Consider the following 27,989-nt stretch of genomic DNA (forward strand, 5'->3'; position numbering starts at 1 on the left):
TGCAGCTAATCTTTAAGAAAATACCGCTTGTCCTTGAATGCCAGGGGTTGCTGGCAACGCCAGAAGGTAGGAGAGCGTGGAGCAGTTCTCCCCTAGAGCCTTCAGAAAGAGTGTGGCCCTGTCGGCACCTTCATTTTGGACATTGAGCCTCCAGAACTTCAAGAGAATATCTGTTGTTTGTGGTAATTTGTTACTTGTGTACAGTAGTCACAGGAAACTAATACAGTAACCAAACCTGAGTAAAGGGTATTTAGGGTATGCCTTCTACTGTTATGTTTTTTGCAACTTTTTGTAAGTTTGAAAGTATTTTCAAATAAAAACTGAAAGTACCACTTGTCGTTTTAGCACGATATCAAGGAAAATTATTTATAATTAATTGTTAAAGGCTATTGAAATAGTCCTTCCTTTTACAAGTACGTGTATCTATGAGGCTGAATTTTCTTCATGTGTTTCAATCAATATGAAGTATTGCAGCGGATTGAATGGTGTCGTAGGTAAGAGGATCCATCTGTCTTCTATTAAGTCAGACGTAAGGTTTGTAAAAATGTGAAACAATGCCACCTCTCATGGAATTGTTTTGTTTCAGGTTATTTTTCATAAAATTGTTTATGTTAACATATAATGGACTTATTTTTAAATGAATTAATATGTCAAATGTTCTAAGTTTTAATTTCTAATACAGTAAATATTGATAGGTAATAACCCACATAACCAAAGCTTTTTAGGGTTCCTAGTTTTTAAAAGATAAATCCTGATATCAAAAAGGTTGAGAACTACTGACCTAGTGAATTTGGTTGGAACTGTAGCAGCCTTTGACTTAAACCATCTCTTTTGGTAGTAAGAACCAGATTGACTGTAGGAGGTTAGGACTTTGAGTAGCTATATGACATGGTGTGCTATGTCTGGTACTTGGTTGTTCCTGCTTTTAAATTACAGATCAACCATTAATTTTCAGTGGAGACCTTTTATAGCACAAAATACAATTTGTGATTCTACATGTACTAGTTTGTTGATTCCTGGCACTGGGTCATTCGCTTGTTGAAGGCAAAACACACACACACACTATCAAAACCCCAAAACAAACAAAAAACAAGCAAACAACAACAGCAAAAAACTTGACTCTTTTGATGAACAGTTCATCCCAGGCGTATTGGTGTAGGGAATGAGATCGCCTCTGTCTGTGTGGACATCACCCAGGCTGCTTAAGAGTGACTGCTTAAAAAAGAAACAACAAACTTTCCCCCCTCCACAGCTTTATTGAGAAATAATTGACATATGTCACTGAAAAAGTTTAAGGGGTATAGCACGATGGTTTGATTTACGTATATTGTGAAATGATCACCACTGTAGGTTCAGCTAACATCCATCATCTCATATAGATACAATGAAAAGAAAAGAAAGAAGAAAGGAAAAAACACTTCCTCCTTGTGATGAGAACTCTTCGGATTCACTCTTTTAACAACTTCCCTGTATATCATACAGCAGTGTTAACCATAGTAGTACATTAGATCCCTATTACTTTGTGACCACTCTCAAGACACTTGCTGAAGTGGGTTTTTGTTTTTGTTTTTTTTTTCGGGGGGAGGGCAGCTAGTTATATTACTTTTTTTTTCTTTTTTTAATTGAGTTGTTTTACAGTGTTGAGTTAGTTTCTACCGTACAGTGGAGTTCCCTGTGCCCTACAGTGTCTTCTCATTAGTAATCTATTTTATACATATTAGTGTATATATGTCAATCCCAATCTCCCAGTTCATCTCCCCCGCTTCCCCCCTTGGTGTCCATACGTTTGTTCTCTACATCTGTGTCTCTACTTTTGCCTTGCAAACCAGTCCATCTGTACCATTTTTCTAGATTCCTCATATATGGGTTAATATACGATATTTGTTTTTCTCTTTCTGACTTACTTCACTCTGTATGACAGTCTCTGGGTCCATCCACGTCTCTGAAAATGACCCGATCTCGTTCCTTTTTATGGCTGAGTAATATTCCGTTGTATGTACCACATCTTCTTTATCCATTTGTCTGTCGATGGACATTTAGGTTGCTTCCATGACCTGGCTATTGTAAATAGTGCTGCAATGAACATTGGGGTGCATGTGTCTTTCTGAATTATGGTTTTCTCTGGGTATATGCCCAGTAGTGGGATTGCTGCATCATATGGTAGTTCTATTGTTAGTTTTTTTAAAAAAATTAATTAATTAATAAATTTTTTGGCTGTGTTGGGTCTTTGTTTCTGTGCAAGGGCTTTCTCCAGTTGCGGCGAGCGGGGGCCACTCTTCATCGCGGTGCGCGGGCCTCTCACTGTCGCGGCCTCTCTTGTTGCGGAGCACAGGCTCCAGATGCGCAGGCTCAGTAGCTGTGGCTCACGGGCCCAGTTGCTCCGCAGCATGTGGGATCTACCCAGACCAGGGCTCAAACCGGTGTCCCCTGCATTGGCAGGCAGACTCTCAACCACTGTGCCACCAGGGAAGCCCCTACTGTTAGTTTTTTAAGGAACCTCCATACTCTTCTCCATAGTGGCTGTATCAGTTTACATTCCGTGGGTTTTGGTTTTAACCAGTTTAGTTGTATGAATGGTTTTTATAAGAGTTCATAATTAAATTTTTGCCTCAAGTGTTCTCTCACGATAATGAGGTGCCCCCAGCTTTATTTACTCCACATGCATAGGCAGGTTTGTGAAGTACACAGAGAAGCTCTTTTTAAAGTCATGAGTCATGGAACTGACCTTTGAACAGAAAGAAAAAAAAAAACCACACTATGTTTTATTTTAGATTATTTGCGTGATGATCTTTTCATCCTGTTCCTCAGTAGTTTATAGTCTCGCTTGCTGCAAATTTCTTCCCTTGAACAATCATTACCAGATTTTTAGCTCCACATAGTATAGTAGCTATATTTTGGAGGGGAATAGGGAGGCAGTTGAAGTTAAATTTAGACTTTGATACTTTTTCAACCTTGCTACAAGTGCTACACCACCCTCCAACAGGTAAATGATGTTAGGAGTGCATTCTTATTTTCTTTATGGACTTTGATATATATGCTCTCATTCGCTATTTGTATTATTATCATCCTGAAGTCAGTAATGACTTTTGGAGATTTATTTGAAGAGATAGCTTCTGTCATCAGACATATAACTTCTAGGGATATGGAAGCATTATTTTTAAAAAAGGATTCTTTTGAATTTAAGGTTATTTAGGCTAGGAGTGGAATTATAATTGCTGAAGGGTAACAACAAGCTGTGAGGTCAGAAAAAGAAAAAAGACAATGGAAACATCGAGGACTGAGCACAGACTAACCTGCAGTCTGCACGATGACCCATTCAGGAAGCCTTATGAGTCAGACTTGCCATGCCGTGTTGCTAGCGTAAGAGACCATCTGCCTCAGCCTCTTTGCTTTTAGAGAAGGAAATCTAGCTAAGATGTGTTTTTCCTTTGATATATCTTTTTCTCTCTTTTTCCACCTTCAGTACCTTTTCTTTGAAAAATTAATTCAAAGTGCTTCATCAGCTTTATATTTCCACATTGTCAATTTTTGAGACGTTAGTGTAGCTTCTTTATGCTTTTGATATTGGTGGACTGGGCTTCAGTACTGTAGGGGAGGTGTCTTGTTACTTCAAGCTTTTTACTCTGCAGGCACTCCATTTTAGGAATACCTGTCTTGTAGTTGACCCATGGTTACCATTCCCTGTATCATTCATTACTTGGTTAGTACTCCTTCCTAGAGCAGTTTTGCTGCTCTCAGTCATTTGGTTACCAGGTGGCTAATGGCATCGGCTCTTTAGTTTTAACATTTCTTAAAATTTCTTTTTTCTCCGAGGCAGATAGAAATAATGGATTAGGAGAGAATGGGGCACATGCTGTGATCATCTCTCATTTGTATCTTTATTGCTTATTAATTAAATTTATATCAGATTTTATTTCTGCTCTGTGCACATACTCCTCTAACTCCCCACTGCTTATCTTAATCCAGAGCTTTACCACTTACTTCAAGGGGGTTGGACACTTTCTCTCTCCTCCCTCCCTCCCTCCCTCCCTCCTTCCCTCCCTCCCTCCCTCCCTTCCTCCCTTCCTTTCCTGCTTATGTTTTCATTATGTGCCAAGGGACAACCTTAGGTGTAAATAATACTTTTTTTTTTCCAAAGTTTTTTTTTTTAAATCGCGACTATGAAGGACCTGTTTTTTTTAAATTAATTAATTTATTTATTTATGGCTGCGTTGGGTCTTCGTTTCTGTGCGAGGGCTTTCTCTAGTTGTGGCAAGTGCGGGCCACTCTTCATCGCGGTGCGTGGGCCTCTCACTATCGCGGCCTCTCTTGTTGCAGAGCACAGGCTCCAAACGCGCAGGCTCAGTAATTGTGGCTCACGGGCCCAGCTGCTCCGCGGCATGTGGGATCTTCCCAGACCAGGGCTCGAACCCGTGTCCCCTGCATTGGCAGGCAGATTCTCAACCACTGCGCCACCAGGGAAGCCCTAAATAATACCTTTGATGTAGGGATATTTACGTCTGTCCAAGAAAAATTAAACCACAAATCCAGAAATAAAAAAAGATATAAAAAAGAACCTGCACTGTTTGCTTTACCTAGCACCTTTGAAAGTACTTGGATAACCTCTTCAGAATCTTCTAAAAGGTGCCAGCTTATTCTGTAATTATACCTGTTTATCTTAAGGACACAGACATCTATGACAGTAGTTTTATTCTATTTTCATGGCTTTATGTTAGCTACTAACTGCCACTCACCACACTATTTCAGTGGGAAAATGTTTTAAATTCCAGTCAGCTATCTGTACGCTGAAGATAGCCTGAATAGTTCTGGCTAATTTATTTGTCTGAAGCTTTTTAATTTGTTGCTGTGTGGTATATTTGTAACTATTTGTTTTTCAAATGAGAGCAAAATTGATGTTGCTGTGAACATACACCTTTGTTCTTGGTATCGTGTACCTCAGGGATCACCATTATTCCCTGTTCCAGTTGCTTGCTTTGTATTGCTTTTCATTCTCACAATAAACATAAGAATATGTGAGGTGTGATTATCCCCAATTTTTACAGGTGATAAGCTTTTTAGAGGTGACAAGTTTAATTCTAACAAAGCCCTGTTGTCTTTTTTATTGTATCATGGTACATCAGCCGTGAAGGATTCAAACCCTTGAGTTTTATTTTGATAGATACCTTGAAGCCACCATATTTTTTGGAATGGGAATATCCAAGTGAAAAATGACATGTCAGAAAGAAGCAGAACTGTTCTACAAGGTATTTAGCCCCTTCCCCCCAATCTTCTCTATATTTTAGGAATATTGTAGTTGGTCAAAAGTACATCTAATGGGATGGGAAGGAAAAGGAGAACTGGAGTTGGAAAAAGGAACAAGGGGAATGGTGGTAGTAGGAGTGAAAAGAGAGAGGAAGGAGTTTGTAATAAAAGTCTCTTACAAGTTTTTTATGGTTTAGAGCTTATAGCGTAGAAAGTAGAAACAGAAAAGTGTACAAGAGTAGAGTGTAATTTGTAAAATGTTGTAATAAACTATGGAAAATGCATTAGGATAAAGAAGGGACAACTTTTTCTAATTGGAGAATTGGGAATGATCTCACCAGAGGTGACAGTCGAGTTTGATCTTGAAGGATGACTAGGTATTCTAGTATTCTAGATAAAAGAGGGATGAAGGGGAGATCTAAAAAGAAATAAATGACTTAAGGTTACATATAAATAGGAAATGTTTCCATGATATCTTTTGTCAGAATCTCTTTTAGCACAAGCCACTTGGGTAGTGGAGGTGGTGGTGAGGAAGAAGTACAACTGGATAGTATGTTGTTCAGGAATGAAGCCAAAATGAGGTTTATGAACTTCGGGTTTAGGTCTGTTCCTGTGAATGAGAGAGATTCAGCGTGTTACATTGTAGGAGTCACTGTAACCTTTCAAACAGCTAAAGAATTACGCAGCTAGTTAGTATGCTGTCAGGAGAGGGTAATTTGATTTCAGCGGAATTGGCTTGCTTAACTCCCTCTGCACAGTGTGTATTTGTGAACTTCAACTCTGTTGCTCATGTAGAGGTTGAGAAGTCTCTTGGCAACAAGCTTCCAGTTGTAGCTAACACTTGCCTTGGCTAATTGGTATGCCCAGTTCTGGTACTAGAACATCTGGGGAGTTTGTGTTTGAGTTCACCGTCATCAGGCTTAAACCGGAGCATAGTGAGAGAGTGGCATGGACATATATACACTACCAAACGTAAAATAGATAGCTAGTGGGAAGCAACCGCATAGCACAGGGAGATCAGCTCTGTGCTTTGTGACCACCTAGAGGGGTGGGATAGGGAGGGTGGGAGGGAGGGAGATGCAAGAGGGAAGAGATACGGGAACATATGTATATGTATAACTGATTTACTTTGTTATAAAAGCAGAAACTAACACACCATTGTAAAGCAATTATACTCCGATAAAGTTGTTAAAAAAAACAACAACAACAAAAAAACCCCGGAGCATACATGTAAAGGGGCTTTGGTGTCATCCTGTTGATTGAGAATGAAAAGGCAAGACATACAACAGGAGAAGAGAGAATGAAACCTTGTGGATGAAATAGCTGTTAATTCATGTTTGGATGCTTCTCAGCTCAACTTATGTATTAAAAATAAGATACTTTATTTTATTGCTCCCTGCTAGCCCTTTTCCAAATTTGCAGGCATTATTAACTAAAGATAGAGGAAAAGAATGACCGGGACCTGAGATTTACACTGTTTTCTGGCATATGTCTACACCAAGGTAGTTTATTGTAGATACTGTTTATATGCATTTTCTCTGTTTTTAAAAAAATGTACGCTGGTAGGTTTCCTATCAGCTGTGCCTTCATTTTAACACTTACCAAATAATGTTATAATTGTATGTTCCTCTCTTCTGCTTGCCTGAGAGTTCTAGCGATGTGTGGTGTCATTTCTCTCTCTTTCGTGGTCCTCAGATGGTCTGGGCATGCAAATGTTTGAACGGAAATGGAATTAAATTTAAAAGATGGATTGCATTAGGTGGTTCATACTTTATCCTACTAAACATGACAGGTTATCAACAACACAACAAAAGGATATTGCAAGTTAGCTTTTATTTGAAACTACCCACCCCTGCCTTGTCTCCTTTCAGTTCTTATCCTCTATACCAGGGTTGAATTAGAACATAAAGGTAGGAGATACTCACTGGAAGAGTCATCTGGTTGGTGAGGAAATGTCCATAGTGGCTCCGTGTTTATGGACTTTTCTCTTCCCCTGCCTCCCCTTGTCCCCTAAACACACACAGGTTCTATTCTGTTTCCTTTCTTTGCTCCATGGTGCTGGTTCTCTTGGAGCTGCACAGAAGATTGAAATAAACCGCTCATTTTATATTTTGGAAAATATAATCTTGTAGGATTAAACCTAACTGGTGATGACTATATACTAAAATTGTCTTTTGAGTAAGAGGATCAATTTGCAACTTGTATTTTGGGTAGTTCGTTTATGTACGGATGTTCTCATAAATCTTTCCCGAGGGTAATTTTTTTTCTAATTGGCTTGATCAGCCTCTGCTTTTACATAATGCTTCAAGCAGTTTTCGGTAAATCAGTTCAAATCCACAGTTGTATGAAAATTTCCTTAAGTTACTGGGATTCTCAGGAGACACCCAGAAATACTCCCTAATTGGCGTATTTAATCATACCTTGTATAAATCAGGCAAACAAGCCTGATGAATAAACTGAATTAGTGGGATATTCAAAAGTTCTTGGCTCCAGCATTTAATCTTAGAAAACCCAAGAATGAAAATATTTGACAGATTATTTTGGGTATAGTTCTTGCTTTTCTGATCTAAGTTTCCTTCTTGCCATGTGAATCACTGACTGTTGGTTTCAATTGGAAATAAAGGTCATGGTTAATAGTAGACCATCTCAGAGGGCCATTTATCTGGTGACCTGTAGAGTAATGGTTGGTTTTTAGGAGCTTGAGAGGAATAGCAGCATTAGTACCTGCTGAGCTGGAGCACCTCCTTGCCTCTGGCCGTAATACTACATGCCCCTAAACCCTGCATGTAACAACTTCTCAATGTTCTTACTGATGACCTGAGAGATTTTCTGGTTAATTGGTTGGAAATGGTGTGACTCAACAGTATAAGTGGTTTATGTTTTTTGGGGCGGAGGGGGTGGATAAAATGCCCAAGGAACATTTGGTACATATTTTGCTGATTATAAAGTCTGAAAATATTGTAATCCCAGCTCTGCCATCTAGTATCTGTGTGTGATCTAGATACTACTTTATCTGTAAAATGGGAGCAATACATACTTTGGAGAGTCGTGAGAAATTATACAGAATATGTGATATGCCCAGCACTGTACTACCACAAAAGTTATCTGTCCCCTTCCCTCTCCCTTATTAATTTAGGAAAATAAAATATTTTAGTTGGTCTTTAGGCCATTTGAGATTTACTGGGTAACTTATCTCCTCCCCATTTTGGCATGGCATGGCTTTTCTTACGGTTCCCCCCCCCCCCCCCCGCCCCCAATAACTTCTTGCTCACCTGATGGACACTAGCATTGTTTATTGATATCTCTTCCTTTTGGACAGGGAGTACTTCCTGTATCTTTGTCCATCTGGCTAGTTTGTTGTACATAATCAAGATTTCCCATCCTGTCTTAACTGAATAACCAAAGGGAAAGCTAGTTAATGCTGCTAAGTCACATATCATCATTTTCATGGCTTTTGAGCTGGTGGATATAATTCTTTGTTGCTTTTTTTTTTAAAAAAATATTTATTTATTTATTTATGGCTGTGTTGGGTCTTCATTTCTGTGCAAGGGCTTTCTCTAATTGTGGCAAGTGGGGACCACTCTTCATCGCAGTGCGCGGGCCTCTCACTTTTGCGGCCTCTCTTGTTGCGGAGCACAGGCTCCAGACGCGCAGGCTCCAGACGCGCAGGCTCAGTAATTGTGGCTCACGGGCCCAGCTGCTCCGCGGCATGTGGGATCTTCCCAGACCAGGGCTCGAACCCGTGTCCCCTGCATTGGCAGGCAGATTCTCAACCACTGCGCCACCAGGGAAGCCCTCTTTGTTGCTTTTAGAGTTAAAGAATGTTCATTTTCTAGCAGTTTATTGTATTCTGTGCACGTCTAAGCTTAAACCTGTACCACAGCATGATTGTTTTATGTAGAAAGCCCTATAGTATTTATAGAGAAATTTTATCCAATTGCTGTAAGATTCTTGCTCATTTTAAATCTGATTTATCATGAATCTGCTTACGACTTTTCCAAATAATATAGAAATAGGTAGCATTATATTTTGAGAGCATTGAATTTATTGTAAATTGCTATTATTCTGTATTAAAGTAGTTGTATAGAATATGTTGCTTAAATGTAATCTTAAAGTGTGCATTGTCATATTAATATATTTAAGTAGTATAGCACAGAACTTTTAAGTAGAAACTTTTTTTTTTTTTTTTTTATTTATGGCTGTGTTGGGTCCTCGTTTCTGTGCGAGGGCTTTCTCCAGTTGCGGCGAGCGGGGGCCACTCTTCATCGCGGTGCGCGGGCCTCTCACTATCGCGGCCTCTCTTGTTGTGGAGCACAGGCTCCAGATGCGCAGGCTCAGTAGTTGGGGCTCACGGGCCTAGTTGCTCCGCGGCATGTGGGATCCTCCCAGACCAGGGCTTGAACCCGTGTCCCCTGCATTGGCAGGCGGACTCTCAACCACTGCGCCACCAGGGAAGCCCCGAAACATTTTTTTTAAAATTAATTAATTAATTTATGGCTGTGTTGGGTCTTCGTTTCTGTGCGAGGGCTTTCTCTAGTTGTGGCAAGCGGGGGCCACTCTTCATCGCGGTGCGCGGGCCTCTCACCATCGCGGCCTCTCTTGTTGCGGAGCACAGGCTGCAGACACGCAGGCTCAGTAGCTGTGGCTCACGGGCCCAGCTGCTCCGCGGCACGTGGGATCTTCCCAGACCAGGGCTCGAACCCGTGTCCCCTGCATTGGCAGGCAGATTCTCAACCGCTGCGCCACCAGGGAAGCCCAAGTAAGAAACATTTTATACAAGGAAAATAATTGTAAAAATGGCTCAAGGATCTAGACAGTTGAGTTCACATTGAAGGATAGAATACATTTTGGGTCTTTGGATCCGATTCATCTGGAAGTGTGGTTGAGGTGTATCTCCAGTTTAACAATCAGTTGGGGGACATCTCTTCATTAGCAATGCAAATTAAAACTACAATGAGGTATCACTTCACACTGGTCAGAATGGCCATTATCAAAAAAGCTAGAAGCAATAAATGCTGGAAAGGGTGTGGTGAAAAGGGAACCCTCCTACACTGTTGGTGGGAATGTAAATTGATACAACCACCATGGAAAACAGTATGGAGGTTCCTTAAAAAACTAAAAATAGAACTACCATACGACCCAGCAATCCCACTACTGGGCATATACCCTGAGAAAACCATAATTCAAAAAGAGTCACGTACCACAATGTTCATTGCAGCTCTGTTTACAATAGCCAGGACATGGAACCAACCTAAATGCCCATCAACAGATGAGTGGATAAAGAAGATGTGGTACATATATACAATGGAATATTACTCAGCCATAAAAAGAAATGAAATTGAGTTATTTGTAGTGAGGTGGATGGACCTAGAGTCTGTCATACAGAGTGAAGTAAGTCAGAAAGTAAAACAAACACCGTATGCTAACGCATATATATGGAATCTTAAAAAAAAAATGGTACTGATGAACCTAGTTGCAGGGCAGGAATAAAGAGGTAGACATAGAGAATGGACTTGATGACATGGGGTGGGACGGCGAAGCTGGGGCAAAGTGAGAGTAGCATCGACGTATATACACTACGGAATGTAAAATAGTTGGCTGGTGAGAAGCAGCAGCATAGCACAGGGAGATCGGCTCGGTGCTTTGCGATGACCTAGAGGGGTGGGATAGGGAGGATGGGAGGGAGGCTCAAGAGGGAAGGGATATGGGGACATGTGTATGCATGTGGCTGATTTGCTTTGTTGTGCAACAGAAACTAACACGGTATTGTGAAGCAATTATACTCCAATAAAGATGTAGAAAAGAAAATGTGCACACACACACAAAAATACATGTATGCACCTTACTATTGGATAAGAGTACAGGTTGCCCAGGGGTAGGGCAGGTATATATTGTGGTCCTAATTTCTTTTCTACTCAACTGTGTAGATGATAATCTTTAATTGTAAGGAATCAGAATTTAGAAGGGGCTCAATATTAATAGACTGTTCTTATAGTCAGAGGTACTGGGAGACTCTTGTGCTATATTATTTCCCATTTGAATATGGATTTTACCAATTCCATATATTCTTCAAACTAGATGGGTTGTGATTTAAGATGTAAAAATGTAAGCTGTACAGTTACTGATCTGTGTTTCTTAACCTTTTGAACTTCTTTGCGGGGGAGAAATTGATCTACTCATGGGCCTGGTACATGTTCTGTCCCCCTCTCCCACCCTAATTCTTGACTAGTGACTGAAAATGGTCTAGATTTAGTGTGTATATGCTAAGCATTTTACCTATCATACCTGCAAAAGAATAATTTACCAAACTAGATAATATATCCCCCCAGATAAATATAGTTTGGGTCTGGCTCTGCCAGTGAGTAGACAACAGACTTGGCAAGTAAAACAAATGCTATTTATAATTTTTTATGTTCATAACTATAATATTAATGCCAAATAAATAGAAAACTGTACATAAAGAGTTTGTCATAGTCATCTGTGCTCAGGAATTATTATATTATTGTATATGCTGAAACTATTTTTTTGGGGGTGCGGGAAATGCTTCTGTTTATTATTTCTAATGTTGAACATTTTCTTCAGCCAAATGAAATTTAAGGGATATATTTATTGTACTTTGATTTTTTTGTTATACAGTATTTTTTCATTCAAACTTGGACATCATGTGGTTTTTAAGGCATGGTACAGTGATTGTAGTACCAAGGTTTTTCCCTGTCTAATAACTAGAAAAAGAAATTTGTCAAACCTGTTCCTAAAAAAATAGAATGTGAAAATTATTTTATATCTTAAATAGTTATATTGATATCTTCTTGTTTGAGTAAACACCACTACTGTGGTTTTATTTTTTATTTTTCTATTTTTAAAATATGTATGTATTTATTTATTTATTTTGGCTGTGCCAGGTCTTAGTTGTGGCACGCGGGATCTTTAGTTGCAGCATGCGAACTTGTAGTTGCAGCATGCGTGTGGGATCTAGTTCCCCGACCAGGGATCGAACCCAGGTCCCCTGCATTGGGAGCGTGGATTCTTACCCAGTGGACCTACCAGGGAATTCCCACTGCTGTGGTTTTAAATTAGGATCTTGCATTGGTATATTTCTGGATAATTACCTGTGTTACTAGAGATCATTGGACTCTGTGAAAGAGTAGACTTGGTAGCATGTAGACTGCACAGTCATGTGCATGTTATAGCTTGTTGTTCTGACACATCAAGAGAAGGAGCCACATGTGTATTTGGATATAGGTAGACATATTTAGGTTTCTCTTATATGCACATAAACATTGACTTAACATGAATGACATGTATGCATTTCTGATTTACATGATAATTGTGATTATTTTTTTTTCGTACTAAGATTGTCATGGTTTTGATTCTCTATTGATGTAATTTATGTCTCTAAAATTCATTTCAGTGACATCCTATATCAACCATAGCAGTAAAAATTTTAAAAGTTTAAAGTAACCTTTGAACTTTTATAGAAATCAGAATGGAGGAAAATCTATTTTATAAAATATGACTTGATAAGTTGAATATTCCATTTACTCAGTACTTTTCAAGGCATACTTATTGATCACCTCTTATATGCTAGGCACCTTAAACTGTACTGGAGATTCAGCTTATGTGTAACAGCAAAGTAAGGGAATAATACTGAGAACATAGAATAAATTATGTCTTTCAAATGAAATGCTGTTATCCACTAAAGAGTTCATTACTCAGTTTTGAGGATTCAGCTTATGTTTAACGTCAAAGTAAGGAAATAATATCTGGAATGTGGAGTAAATTATATTTTTAAAATAAAATGCTATTATTCACTGGATGGTTGGCCACTCAATTTAAAAATAACCTTTGAATGAAACAAATATAAAACTAATTGTATTGAGACGTGGCTACTCTATTTCTGTTTTTTTAAAATTATTTATTTATTTATGTATTTATTTTTGGCTGTGTTGGGTCTTCGTTTCTGTGCGAGGGCTTTCTCTAGTTGTGGCAAGCGGGGGCCACTCTTCATCGCGGTGCGCGGACCTCTCACTATCACGGCCTCTCTTGTTGTGGAGCACAGGCTCCAGATGCGCAGGCTCAGTAGTTGTGGCTCACGGGCCTAGTTGCTCCGCGGCATGTGGGATCCTCCCAGACCAGGGCTCGAACCAGTGTTCCCTGCATTGGCAGGCAGATTCTCAACCACTGTGCCACCAGGGAAGCCCCTATTTCTGTTTTTTTAAAACTAATTTTTATTGGCGTATAGTTGCTTTACAATGTTCTATTTCTGTTCTTAAGGAATCACTTTTTCTTTTTAAATATGAAAATTGGAAATCAAAACTGAACATACTTTTTTTTTTAAAAATAGAACTTTATTGGAGTATAACTGCTTCACAATACTGTGTTAGTTTCTATTGTACAACAAAGTGAACCAGCCATATGCAGATGAATTTTTTAACTGGTAACTTGAGAGCTCTGCCACCTTTAAACTTCCTTTGTAGGAAACAAGTGTCAATACATTGTAGCTTCTTTTTAGGCAAGGTTATAATACCAATTCACACAAACCAATGTTTCTCAATCTGGGGGTGAGGGAGGTTCCTCCCCACCCCCAGGGGTCATTTGGAAATGTCTGGATACTTTTGGCTGTGGGGAGGGGTGGTGTGCTACTGGCAGCGAGTGGGTACAGACCACGGATGCTGTTCATCACCCTATGATACACAGGAAAGTCCCTACAACCAAGAATTATCAGTCAAAAGTGTCAGTACTGCTGAGGTACAAAGAAACTGGCCTGTATCTAGACAGCTGGTATCAAATACAACATAATTCTGCCAAGTACAGGTTACCTAAGAAAATAGTGTGATTAACTTGATGCTTAAAACCCACTTTTAAAATCACTGGAATAAAACTCAACGTTTAAATGTTAGTTCATTAGTTCATGTCTTTTATTAACCAATATACAATCACTTGTCTTCTGGTTTGTTGAAACAATAGGTCAGACAACATTTGCCACAATAATGTCTGTCAAAGTGGCTGGCCATAAAAACTCCAGCACCACATTAATCTGAAGGGCACTCCCGACGAAGGCGACTGATTTTGCCATTCTCATCCATCTTATAGTATTTCAGGACAGCCAGCTTAACCTGCTTTCTCTTATGCTTGTTCTTCCTGGGAGTGGTGTAAGACTTCTTCTTCCTTTTCTTAGCACCACCACGAAGTCTCAACACAAGATGAAGAGTGAACTCCTTTTGAATGTTGTAGTCAGACAAAGTACGTCCATCTTCCAGTTGCTTGCCAGCAAAGATCAGTCTTTGCTGGTCAGGAGGAATTCCTTCCTTGTCCTGGATCTTGGCCTTTACGTTTTCTATTGTATCCGAGGGTTCGACCTCGAGAGTGATGGTCTTCCCTGTCAGGGTCTTCACGAAAATCTGCATATTGGCAGTGGTGCCACCGCAGATGGCGGATCCAAAAAGCTGAACATACATTTAACTTTATTTGGAAATAATTTTAAAGTTAAACCAAAGTTGCAAGAGAAAGAATAGTACAAAGAATTTTAAAATTTCTGCCCAGCTGAGATTCAACCAGTGTCAACAATTTGCTGGCCTCCTTTCTTTTCTCTTCTTCCCTTCCCTTTCCCTCCTCTTCTCCTGTTAACTCACTCACTCACTTGTATGTAATCCACCCCCCCAAACATTGGAGGGTCCTTTGTGTACATAATGGCTTTTTTGTCCTAAATACTAAGAATAGGGATAGTCTCTTAAATAACCATAGTACAGAAATAAACTTCAGTAAATTTAACATTGGTAAAATACTTTTATCTATTGTCCATATTCTAAATTTTGTTAGTTGATCCAATAGTGTCGTTTATAGCATTTTCCCCCTCTAGTACAGGATCCAGTATAGGATCAAATATTGCATTTAATTGTCATTTCTCTTTAGCTTCCTTTAATCTGGAATACTTAAAGACTTTGTCTTTTATGACATTGCCTTTTTTTAACTTTGGGTTTATTTATTTATTTATTTTTATGGCTGTGTTGGGTCTTCGTTTCTGTGAGGGCTTTCTCCAGTTGCGGCAAGTGGGGGCCACTCTTCATCGCGGTGCGCGGGCCTCTCATTATCGTGGCCTCTCTTGTTGCGGAGCACAGGCTCCAGACGCGCAGGCTCAGTAATTGTGGCTCACGGGCCCAGTTGCTCCGCGGCATGTGGGATCCTCCCAGACCAGGACTCGAACCCGTATCCTCTGCATTGGCAGGCAGATTCCCAACCACTGCGCCACCAGGGAAGCCCTGCCATTTTTGAAGAATATAGTATTGTGGCATTGTGGGATCTGGTTACACTTTATTTTTAAATTTTATTTTATTTTTAAAAATTTATTTGGTTGCATCGGGTCTTAGTTGTGGCAAGCGGGCTCCTTAGAGTTGTGGCAGGGAGGCTCCTTAGTTGCAGCTCCAGGGCTCCTTGGTTGCAGCACATGGGCTCCTTAGTTGTGGCACGCTGGCTCCTTAGTTGTGGCATGCAAACTCTTAGTTGTAGCATGCATGTGGGATTTAGTTCCCTGACCAGGGACCGAACCTGGGCCCCCTGCATTGGGAGCGCAGAGTCTTATCCACTGTGCCACCAGGGAAGTCCCCGTGGTTACACTTTAAAATCATGACATTAAGCCACATTAGTGGGGGCTTCCTTGGTGGTGCAGTGGTTAAGAATCCGCCTGCCAATGCAGGGGACACGGGTTCCAGCCCTGGTCTGGGAAGATCCCACATGCTGCGGAGCAACTAAGCCCTTGCGCCACACCTACTGAGCCTGCACTCTAGAGACCGCGAGCCACAACTACCGAAGCCCACGCGCCTAGAGCCCGTGCTCCGCAACAAGAGAAGCCACTGCAGTGAGATGCTGGCGTACTGCAATGAAGAGTAGTCCTTGCTCGCCGCAACCAGAGAAAGCCCGCATGCAGCAACGAAGACCCAGCACAGCCAAAAATCAATCAATCAATCAATAAACAAGTAAATAAATAAGCCACATTAGTGAAAGTTATTTTAAGTTCTTTTCTCTTTTATTTTAACTTACGTTGTGAGAAGAAAACCACACCAAGTTCTTAAAACGTATTAGCTTTTCAGCCTTTACATTTTACTATCAAAATTATTCGTAGAATAAATTCCGTTGGTGTTTAATTCATACCTAGAACATCTGAAAGATGATAATGTAATATAAAACTTCTGATTTTGATTTTTTAAAGCTACATATTTTAAGTGTGATCAGGATCTTGTGTAAAATTTTGCATTTCTGTTAATTTGTCTCTCATTCTGGCAGTATTGTGCCACCTAGTGGAAATTTATGTCCTTCAATGTATGTCTCAGACTCTAGATGGAATGAAAGATGCATTTTAACAAATGAAGAAAAAGTAGTTTGGAGTGTTTGAACTTCTCCGTTGACTTGGAATTCTTTATAACAATGATTGTCTTCGTAAACAAGAGTTTAAGACAAATAAAATTCTTGTTAAGTGAAGGCTTAGTAGATGTCTTAAAATTATGAACCACTGAGTATTAAAATCTGCTCTTTCTTCAACAAGAAATAGCCTACATTTATTTTCTTTATCAATGCAACTTTAACTAAGGCATATTATATTTCCATCAGTTAGTATTAAAATAATTGTTGTTCTGTGGATCTTGTCAAAATCCTTCCACCTGGAGTTTTATTGTTGTACATCTAATTTGTAAGCAGAATGTATTGGAGTTTACATGTTATTTACACAATCTCAGTTTATTTTGAAGTAGCAGAAGAAAAACACATTGGATGATAAATACTAAAGAAACGGTCTAAGGAAAAAATGTGCTACCTTGAAAATAGCCTGAAAATAATTTAGATATTTATCATTTGAAGACTTCTTACCAACTGACAAGATAAGATGTTACTTGTGTATAAGTAGAATTTAGGATTTTATCAGTTGGAGAGTTGACAGTCTCTTTTTCTTATTAACTATGCAGAAGATGCCTTGTTCTTTGTGAGGTATTCAATATATGCATTTTTACTCAGTCTTGAGAAACATTTGTCCTGGGGTTGGATGGACATTCTGCATAATTAAACTGGAATAGGAACTCTTGAGGTCTTCAGAACAGTTGTGTACTATAAGGAATTTTGAGAATTATCTAACCATTTAGGGAAAGCAGTTCTGAATTACAAAATGCAGCCATTCAAGCATATGACACCTTTATGAGAGTCATGAATATTTTATAATGTTTGTATCTTATTATTCTTTCTTAGTTGCTGATGTATATTCACGATGAGCGGATTAGGAGAAAACTCCTTGGATCCACTGGCCCCTGATTCACGAAAACGCAAGTTGCCATGTGATACTCCAGGACAAGGGTAAGCAGTTTATTTCCTGATACTTCACCAAGGGTGCCTCCCACGCCTTTATTTGTTTTGAAGAAAACATTTCAGCTTTCTGTTATTTGCATTTTCTGGTTAGATTTTGTTTGTTTGTTTGTTTTTGTCTTTGTTTAAATAATATGATTTTGCTTTGTAGTAAGTACAGTGGTACAATGATGAGATGGGGACATTCTTATGTTATAATAGAGGCTTTATGGCTGATTCAGATAGAAATGAGAATATTATACTAAGTGTGTGATATTGTAAGAAGCATTTCTCAATGGAGGACGTAACAGGAATAGACAAGATTATTACAAGTGAGAATCTTTAGTATCCTTTAAAAACATGTTATAAGTTGATATTTTGGCATTTGTGAGGTTTCATCATTCTTTTCCTGAATGAAGTTAGAAGTTTAAAAAATAGAAATAAAATACTCTATTTTATGCAGTGATAGATACTTCCTAGCTTTTTTAGTATTTACCAAGGTCAATATCACTTGAATTTCACTGTGATGGTTGCAAATAAAAAACAACCTATAATTCATAAAACCTCATAATAAGTAGCTATTACTGTTTTTATTATTTGTTAATTTTATTGTCTCTTCGTGGTAAAGACTATTCATCCCCATTTTCCAGATGATGAAATGAGACTAATGCCTAAGGCCTAGGCTAACAACAGGTGGACTTGAATTTAGGTTTTTATGAATTTCAACTGTATTGTACTAGGTCTCCAAGACAATGTTTTGGTAGTCTTTATGGGCTGAATTTAATTTGTTTATATATGAGTGTAATGGTGTTGTGTAGGTACTGATTCTGCTCATAGCTCCTTTGTGATAGATATGTTTATGGCCTTTTTTCCCCCCCTCCCAGCCTTACCTGCAGTGGTGAAAAGTGGAGACGGGAGCAGGAGAGTAAATATATTGAAGAATTGGCTGAACTGATATCTGCTAATCTTAGTGATATTGACAATTTCAATGTCAAACCAGATAAATGTGCAATTTTAAAGGAAACAGTAAGACAGATACGTCAAATAAAAGAGCAAGGTAATACAAAGTAAGAAAACACTCAAGTCTTTTAGAAGGAACTTGTTAACTGTGTTCACATTTGCCTTTTGCTACCTGTTGCTTAGGTGGGAACTGCTGCTCCTTGAGGGCTAGCCTCTGTGGGGCTAGATGGACAGATGAGTTGACCAGCTTTGCTCTTTAGGAAACAGTCACCAGAATTGGAAGAAGGCCAGTGTTGCTCGCCCTGTCACTTGTTAGTTCCCTTTCAGGAAGCAATGGGATAGTACATTTAGTAGGGAAAGAAAATTTAGAGGATCTTCTGTCCTCCTGGGTAACTCGGAAGTTTAATTTTAACCTTTAAAAACTGTAGCATCATTTTCTTATCAGGAAATGTGTATGTGCTTATGCACATCTGTGTGCGTGTCTCTTTGTGTCTGTTTGGGGAACAATTTGAAGGTGGATTTAATCTATAACTGATATCTATGCTATTTGTAGTATTGCCTTATGTCTTTCCAGGAAAAGCTATTTCCAGTGATGATGATGTTCAGAAAGCTGATGTATCTTCCACAGGACAAGGAGTTATTGATAAAGACTCCTTAGGACCACTTTTACTTCAGGCAAGTATAAGGTTCTAGCTGTACGATAAGCTGTGTTGATTTAAAAAGAAAGAAAGAAAGAAAAAAAATTTTGGCTAGGATATGAGGGCAAAAAGAAAATGTTTCTTTTCATGAGATAGAACTCAGTATTCTGAATATGATGATAAAATGCTCTTATATTTAAAATATACATAAGTCTTGAGATCCTGTGGCGCCCTGCCCCCCCGCAATAAAAATGCATGTGGGCATATTTTAGCTCAGACTTTCTTGTGTATTTTTGCATAATTGATAGTATGGCACACTACAGTTTTATGTTTTGGAGGAAGTTTTAAGACTTAAAATATGTGTTTTTTGTAAGTAGTTGTCTTAAATAGATCGAGTGAAGCTTTAGCACTTACAGAATGTTTCTTTTTAAGTCATGACCTGAAGCCCTTTATTCAGGTTCACTTATCAACTGTTTTTGTTCCAATTAGTTTGTTCCAGCTCCTTTTTAGTTGATCAGTTCAGTTCCTCTTTGTAAATTCTCACTAAGGAGTGGGATAGTTCCTGTAGCTTGACTTGATAACAAATGGGAAAATGGGAAGCACTAAGGATGATTTTTCATATTTTTAAAAACTCCTTTGAAGAAGTAATTCTTCAAAAATTAGATTAGATGCTAATTCAGATTTTGTCTTTACTGTCATCTTTTCAAATTGTCTTTTTCATACAACCCTGTATTGATGGTGCTAATGTTAATAGAAATGATGGCTCATAGTTGTTAAATCAACAGTTTTTTTTTCAAATTCTAGTTAGTACTAAGGCTGGTGTCTTAGTCTGCTAAGGCTGCCATAACAAAATACCACAGACTGAGTGGCTTAAACAACAGAAATTTATTTCTTACCGTTCTGGAGGCTGGAAGTCCAAGATCAAGGTGTTGGCAGGCTTGGTTTCTCCTGAGACCTACCTCTCTCCTTGGCTTGTAGATGGCTGCCTTCTCCTTGTGTCTTCACGTGACCTTTTCTCTGTGTGTGTGCATTTCTGGTGTCTGTCTCTCCTCATAAGAACACCAGTCCTATTGGATTAGAGCTACCCTTATGACCTCATTTAACCTTAATTACCTCCTGAAAGGCCCTATCTCCAAATACAGTCACATTGAGGTTTAGGGCTTCAACATATGAATTTTGGTGGGGGAGGGGATACAGTTCAGTCCATAATAGCCAATATTGACATATCCTACTTCAGGCATTGGATGGCTTCCTGTTTGTGGTGAATCGTGAAGGAAACATTGTATTTGTGTCAGAAAATGTCACCCAGTACCTGCAATATAAGCAAGAGGACCTGGTTAACACAAGTGTCTACAATATCTTGCATGAAGAAGACAGAAAGGATTTTCTTAAAAACTTACCAAAATCTACAGGTAGGCTTTTAATGTGTATCTTCCTTTTTAAAAAAAATATTTATTTATTTATTTGGCTGTGCTGGATCTTAGTCGCGGCACGCGGAATCTTTGTTGCCGCATGCGGGATCTTCGTTGTGGCATGGGGGATCTTTAGTTGCGGCATGTGGGATCTAGTTCTCTGACCAGGGATCGAACCTGGGCCCCCTGCATTGGGAGCACGGAGTCTTAGCCCCGGACCACCAGGGAAGTCCCTGTATTTTCTAAGTAAGTTAAAAAAATTTCTTTTTCTTGATCATTTCTTAGAAAATTGAATATACCTTTTAGAAAGCCAAGTGATGATTTATGTAGAACAGGGCAAGTGGTAGATAGCAAAATTTTCAAATACGAATTTAGAGTTTGGTATACATTTCATGGGTCTAGGATATACAGTGAGTTACAAAATATAAGTGAGATACCTGTTGAATTTGAAATTGAAATTATTCCAGTGTTTTATATATTGCCACTTTGAAATGTTATTGTAGAAATTACTATGGAAGATGCATAATGAAAAAATACGTATAGCTTAAATTCTTCTTTTTTTTTTTTAATTGGAGTATAGTTGATTTATAGCTTAAATTCTTGATGATAGTCATGGACTGAATTGCCAGCTTTTAAAAAACTCCTTTCAATTTGTTTTCTAAAGTTAATGGAGTTACCTGGACTAATGAGACCCAGCGACAAAAAAGCCATACATTTAATTGCCGTATGTTGATGAAAATACCACATGACATTCTGGAAGACATAAACACTAATCCTGAAATGCGCCAGAAATATGAAACGATGCAGTGCTTTGCCCTGTCCCAGCCACGGGCTATGATGGAGGAAGGAGAAGGTGAGAGTCATCACATGCTTGTGGTGATTATCAAACAATAGCAGCCAAACTTGTAGTTTTGTAATTTCCATTGTTGTAATTCCTCCTACTGAATTCCATGTTCTTACTTGCCTATTGAATAGACACACCCAAAGGTTAAGTGTAATCCTTACCTGGTTAAGTTTTCTACTGTAGATTTGCAGTCCTGTATGATCTGTGTGGCACGTCGCATTACCACAGGAGAAAGAGCATTGCCATCACATCCTGAGAGCTTTATTACTAGACATGATCTTTCAGGTAAAAACTGTGCGTGTGTGTACGTTTTGTTCATTTTGAAAATTTTTATAAAAGTTAACTTTCTACAGCCTGCACTATCATTTAAGTGCCTACACTGTAACGAACACTTTGCATGGATTATTTCCTATGTTTCTTATAATATTATTATTATTTTTTAAAATTTAATTAAATTTTTTATTTTATTTATTTTTGGCTGCGTTGGGTCTTCATTGCTGTGCAGGGGCTTCCTCTAGTTGTGGCGAGCGGGGGCTACCCTTCCTTGTGGTGCGTGGCCTTCTCATGGCGGTGGTTTCTCTTTTTGTGGAGCACGGGCTCTAGGCACGTAGGCTTCAGTAGTTGTGACACGTGGGCTCACTAGTTGTGGCGCATGGGCTTAGTTGCTCTGCGGCATGTGGGATCTTCCTGGACCAGGACTCGAACCCGTGTCCCCTGCATTGGCAGGTGGATTCTTAACCACTGTGCCACCAGGGAAGTAAGTCCCTTATGTTTCTTACACGACCCTAGGAGAGATTCAGCAAAACCCTGGGCATTTAAGTTGGGTGTATTTGACACTTAAAATCCTTCAAATAAACACACAAAAAAATGTAGACGCACCTGGCTTTCTCTCCAAATAGCATTTCAAATCAGAAGCCAGTATTTCTTTTCTGTAACTTCAAATCCATTTTTCATAAAGAAGTGCATTTCAAAAATACGGGTAATTTAATGGGAATTACTGGGAGTAATTCTTGACATCAACATGAATTTCAGTTTTGGTCTGCCCTTTTTTGCCCATGAGAGTAAAGAATTAAAGTCAGTGCAGTTGATAATGCACAATGATGAAATTAAACACAGTGGCAATTTTCTGTTTAATAGGAAAAGTTGTCAACATAGATACAAATTCACTGAGATCTTCCATGAGGCCTGGTTTTGAAGATATAATCCGAAGGTGTATCCAGAGATTTTTTAGTCTTAATGATGGGCAGTCATGGTCCCAGAAACGTCACTATCAAGAAGGTAAAGAATTTGGAGGTTGATTCTGGATCTTGTTTGTCATTGTGTTTGATGTGCTATAGAGCAATAAGTATATACATGACCAATAGTTGTTGTTGTCTGTGTCAGGTAGGAAAATGATTCTTGAGCATTCTTATGTTAGCCTAATTTTGGTGGGGTCCAGTCTTTCACTGGATTTTGAAAATGTTGGACTTGTATATTTCCTTTCTGTTTTCTCCTGTATGCATTTGTTTTGCCAGTTGTAGTTACTAGTAATGGGATATTTTCTCCAAAAGCTTATATCCATGGCCATGCAGAAACCCCAGTGTATCGATTCTCTTTGGCTGATGGCACTATAGTGACTGCACAAACAAAAAGCAAACTCTTTCGAAATCCTGTAACAAATGATCGTCACGGCTTTGTCTCAACCCACTTTCTTCAGAGGTAATCATAGATTACTTTGTATTCTCATATTAAATGCAGCAGTGTTCTCGAGATGCTTTATTATTAGTGTAAAAAGGGAGAAAAATTAAGAAGAAAAGCAGGCAGTGCTTGGGTTTGCTGAAGTGCACTTAGATTCCTGAAGTATGTTTTCTTTAAGGTTATATTTTTATGTGTAAATGAGGATTTGTTCATTAAGTAATTAATTCCTGGGAAAGCTGGAGGATGGGAAGGCTAGTGGATAAAAGAATACATAAAATCTGACTACCTCTGTTACTTTTCATTTCTAATGATATATTACATTGCTTTTAGGAATTGAATTTAAAATTTGAAGGTAGACTTCAAGAAGAAATAGTTACTGTTGCTGTTGCTAATGGTAAATGAGCAACACACGAAGGAGCAGGATATTCACCCATTCATCATCTTGAGTAATTTGCAGGCGCCTCCAGGTTAACCCCTTGGTGTATGGGAACTCCTGTAAAGCCCCACTGAGATTCCAGCTAACATAGCTTTGGGCCCTTCGTGGTGCTCTGATGGTGTCACTCATTTAGATTCTGTAGCTTATTAAAAGTATGTTATTAGATTAATAACTGATCAGTGTCTAGATTATTATTGTCACTAGGCATTGGAATGGCACCTAAGAAGTTAAGTTTCTGGGCCACTTAATTCATCCTTAAAAAAAAAAATCTGATTCAGGCTTTTAACGCATGCCTGTAATTTTTTAGTAAAACATTGTTCTGTTTCTTTGCAGGGAACAGAATGGGTATAGACCAAACCCAAATCCTGTTGGACAAGGCATTAGACCTCCAGCGGCTGGATGCAACAGTTCGGTAGGCAGCGTGAACATGTCGCCAAACCCAGGCTTGCAGATGCTGAGCAGCAGGACCTACGGCTTGGCTGAGCCCGGCACCACGGGGCAGATGACTGGAGCCAGGTATGGGCCTTCCGGTAGCATAGCTTCAATGAACCCTGGGCCAGGCATGCAGTCACCATCTTCCTACCAGAACAGCAACTGTGGTCTCAACATGAGTAGCCCTCCACATGGGAGTCCTGGTCTTGGCTCCAGCCAGCAGAATATTATGATTTCTCCTCGTAATCGTGGGAGTCCAAAGATGGCCTCACATCAGTTTTCTCCTGTTGCAGGTATTTGTGTTACATTTCCTTTTCTTTATTTTTTTTTTTTCAGTAATTCTTTTCTTCCCATACCACTGTAATTCTTGTAAAGTTAATTCATTTTAAAACAGAAACTTTGAAGTGTTAAGTAGTGGTTTGTTATAGCGTCTGATAGTCTAATTCTTTTCCTGATTTTTCTCCAAATCCAGGTGTGCACTCTCCCATGGGATCTTCTGGCAATACTGGGAGTCACAGCTTTTCTAGCAGCTCTCTCAGTGCCCTTCAAGCTATCAGTGAGGGAGTAGGGACTTCTCTTTTATCTACTCTGTCTTCACCAGGTCCCAAATTGGATAACTCTCCCAATATGAATGTAAGTCAACCAAGTAAAGTGAACAGTCAAGATTCCAAGAGTCCCCTAGGCTTGTATTGCGACCAGAATCCAGTGGAGAGTTCAATGTGTCAGTCAAATAGCAGAGATCACCTCAATGACAAAGAAAGTAAGGAGAGCAGTGTGGAAGGGCCAGAGAATCAGCGGGGTCCTCTGGAAAGCAAAGGTCACAAAAAATTACTACAGTTACTTACCTGTTCTTCTGAGGACCGGGGTCATTCCTCCTTGACCAACTCGCCCCTGGATTCAAGTTGTAAAGACTCTTCCATTAGTGTCACCAGCCCCTCTGGGGTCTCCTCTTCGACGTCTGGAGGAGTGTCCTCCACATCCAATATGCACGGGTCACTGCTGCAAGAGAAGCACCGGATTTTGCACAAGTTGCTGCAGAATGGGAATTCACCGGCTGAGGTAGCCAAGATTACCGCCGAAGCCACTGGGAAAGACACTAGCAGTACAACGTCTTGTGTAGAAGGAAACGTCAAGCAGGAGCAACTAAGCCCTAAGAGAAAGGAAAATAATGCTCTGCTTAGGTATCTGCTGGACAGGGATGATCCTAGTGACACGCTCTCCAAAGAACTACAGCCCAAAGTGGAAGGTGGCGTAGACGGTAAAGTGAGCCAGTGCAGCAGCTCCACCATCCCGAGCTCAAGTCAAGGGAAGGACGCTAAAATTAAGACAGAAACAAATGAAGAGGTAACTTGTCTTCTGTATATTCCAGTTTAGGCATTGTATTTCAGCATTGCATTTCTGTGTTAGAAAGACAATGTGTTATACACAAATTCTTACCTTCTGTTTTAGGTTTATTTAATGGAAGTTAATCTGGAGCTGTCACTTTTTTGGTAGCTCTTCTGAGCATCAGTAAAGTGCATTATGATGCAGTGTAGAAATAATCAGATATGTATGCTTTCAAATGTGACTATACCTCATTAGTAGCCAATTTGAAATCTTTCATGGAAGTTTTTATTATTGGAATGAACACATTGGGTCATTAAGTGTATGGTAGAAATGGGAAAAACCTTTTGTATTAGGCAACAGAATTTTGATTTTTACCTAAGATCAAGTTTCATATACATGATCACATTCTATACAAGCATATCCCAGACTCCTCTTGAGGAACACTGTTCTGGAAGACGTTAATATGCACCTGAGAAAATTAAAGTCTTGGAGAAGTCCTATTGTTAGGATGTGTGTTTAACTTTGTTTAAACTTTGTTTAGTGTTTCCCAAATGTATTGACCAAAAGCCCTTTTTAAAGCATAGCTATGAATATCTTGTTGAACATCAGCTTATTTTTATTACTATTATTATTTAAAAAAATTTTAAAAAATTATTATTAATCATACATGTTTTCAGAAGTATGTGTAGAGGCAGACATCTCTGTCAGCTCATGATTCTGACTAATGTTTGCTGGAAAATATCCTGCAGTTTGAGAATTAAACATATAGGGTAAATTAAAAAAATGCCCCTTTGAAAGCACCTCCAAACCCATGGATTTATCTCAGTATTTTCAGCTGTTTTTACTTTCAAGGAAGTCGTGTAGGGATGGGGTCATGATCAGCTAGCTAGCCTCTAAGTTGGGCGTTACCATTTCAGGTAACTGTTGTGTTTTACTTGTTCCCATTTCAGCTCTTGTCCTCTGATGAGTGTGTTTTATACCTATGTATCTAGTAATGTTCACAGGTTAATTACAAAAAATTATTTTCAGGGATCTGGAGACTTGGATAATCTAGATGCTATTCTTGGTGATCTGACTAATTCTGACTTCTACAATAATTCCATATCCACAAATGGTAGTAATCTGGTAACGAAGCAACAAATGTTTCAAGGAACTAATTCTCTGGGTAAGAAAGAACTAGATTTTATTCTTGCTGCCTTTGAACTTTTCTGCACATCTGTATGTACTCTTTTTTTTTTTTTTTTTTTTTTTTTTTTTTTTTTTTATTTATTTATTTATTTTTTGGCTGTGTTGGGTCTTCGGTTCGTGCGAGGGCTTTCTCCAGTTGCGGCAAGCGGGGGCCACTCTTCATCGCGGTGCGGGGACCGCTCTTCATCGCGGTGCGCGGGCCTTTCTCTATCGCGGCCCCTCCCGTCGCGGGGCACAGGCTCCAGACGCGCAGGCTCAGCAATTGTGGCTCACGGGCCCAGCTGCTCCGTGGCATGTGGGATCTTCCCAGACCAGGGCTCGAACCCGTGTCCCCTGCATTAGCAGGCAGATTCTCAACCACTGCGCCACCAGGGAAGCCCTGTATGTACTCTTAATTAAAACTAGGATCCAACTTTAAAATGTGTACTCCACCTTAGTTTCTTTTACTAATTTATAATGTAGGTGATTTTAAAAGCTTTTTGGACAGTTTCTCATTTCTAACTAATATGATGCCAGTAATCACAGGGCTTATAGGAAAATGTTCTTCTGTGGTTGCTGCAGGTGAGTAGTAGGTACTCTGTACCTACTAGTACCTTTATTTGTCTTAGGCACAGAGAATTGGATTAAAAAGCAAATCAAAACCTGTCCTTTGACACTAACTTACTTTGGTGTTTGCTGGTTCTTATCCAACCTCTCTCCTATAGCTGAGTGTTTCTTGATTCATCAGTTTAACAAGGATATATTATATGTATCAATTGAAAAAGAATAATCCACAGTTATCTGGAAAGGTGATTATTCATTTTCAGTGGCACTATTTCCGAAACTGAAATGGAAAGTTAGATCAATCAAACAGGTTAGAAAAAACAAAAAGAAAAAGGTTAGGAGGAAATTTTGTTTTATTCCTTGCTTGATTAGAAGGCAACTTATCTGGTTACATTTAGTTGTAAAATTTTAAACTTTAAATATGCATGTTAAAGAACTTCCAGGAGTTTGAAACATTGGTAAAAATTTTTACTATTAAGCGAAGCAGAATATGAATGACCATATCAGGCTAGAGAACAGTGCCTAATACTTCAGCCAACACTGAGACTCTTGTTTTTTACTTTATTTGGAATACAAGGCTTTTTTTTTTCTTTTTTCTTTTTCTTTCTTTTTTTGGGGGGCTTAGTTATTTATTTTGTAAAGGAAGACAGTGTTTATTTTGGTAAGAAAGACATTCTTGGGTGGGTGGTATTTATGTCTTGTATTTGATTATTTATGTACTGAATCATCAGAGGATATTTATGTATTGTGCTTTTATGTTTTTTAACAGGTTTGAGGAGTCCACAGTCTGTGCAGTCTGTTCGTCCTCCATATAACCGAGCAGTGTCTCTAGACAGCCCTGTTTCCGTTGGCTCAAGCCCTCCAGTAAAGAATATTGGTGCTTTCCCCATGTTACCAAAGCAACCCATGTTGGGTGGCAACCCAAGAATGATGGATAGTCAGGAAAATTATGGCTCAAACATGGGTAT

The 27,989-nt window shown here is 39.1% G+C and overlaps 1 protein-coding gene and 1 pseudogene across 5 annotated transcripts in view; one reads left to right on the forward strand and one right to left on the reverse strand.

Annotated features, from left to right (window-relative positions):
• NCOA3 (nuclear receptor coactivator 3) overlaps window positions 1-27,989 on the forward strand; it is a 126,726-nt gene that overhangs the window by 80,311 nt on the left and 18,426 nt on the right. For 4 of the 5 annotated variants that reach the window (XM_057528665.1, XM_057528664.1, XM_057528668.1 and 1 more), the window contains 12 exons: window positions 17,473-17,577; window positions 18,450-18,622; window positions 19,100-19,200; window positions 20,401-20,575; window positions 21,240-21,428; window positions 21,603-21,704; window positions 22,557-22,697; window positions 22,970-23,117; window positions 23,866-24,257; window positions 24,437-25,308; window positions 26,320-26,455; window positions 27,791-27,985. In XM_057528665.1, coding sequence (XP_057384648.1) covers window positions 17,492-17,577; window positions 18,450-18,622; window positions 19,100-19,200; window positions 20,401-20,575; window positions 21,240-21,428; window positions 21,603-21,704; window positions 22,557-22,697; window positions 22,970-23,117; window positions 23,866-24,257; window positions 24,437-25,308; window positions 26,320-26,455; window positions 27,791-27,985 — 2,710 coding nt within the window. In that variant the 5' untranslated portion in view covers window positions 17,473-17,491. Of the gene's footprint in view, window positions 1-5,158; window positions 5,244-17,472; window positions 17,578-18,449; window positions 18,623-19,099; window positions 19,201-20,400; window positions 20,576-21,239; window positions 21,429-21,602; window positions 21,705-22,556; window positions 22,698-22,969; window positions 23,118-23,865; window positions 24,258-24,436; window positions 25,309-26,319; window positions 26,456-27,790; window positions 27,986-27,989 lie in introns of all 5 variants that reach the window. The other variant, XM_057528667.1, reaches the window with a different exon arrangement.
• On the reverse strand, window positions 14,161-14,764 carry LOC130704839 (ubiquitin-40S ribosomal protein S27a-like; annotated as a pseudogene).

This window comes from Balaenoptera acutorostrata, chromosome 15 (assembly GCF_949987535.1).
Source record: "Balaenoptera acutorostrata chromosome 15, mBalAcu1.1, whole genome shotgun sequence".
NCBI lineage: Eukaryota > Metazoa > Chordata > Mammalia > Artiodactyla > Balaenopteridae > Balaenoptera > Balaenoptera acutorostrata.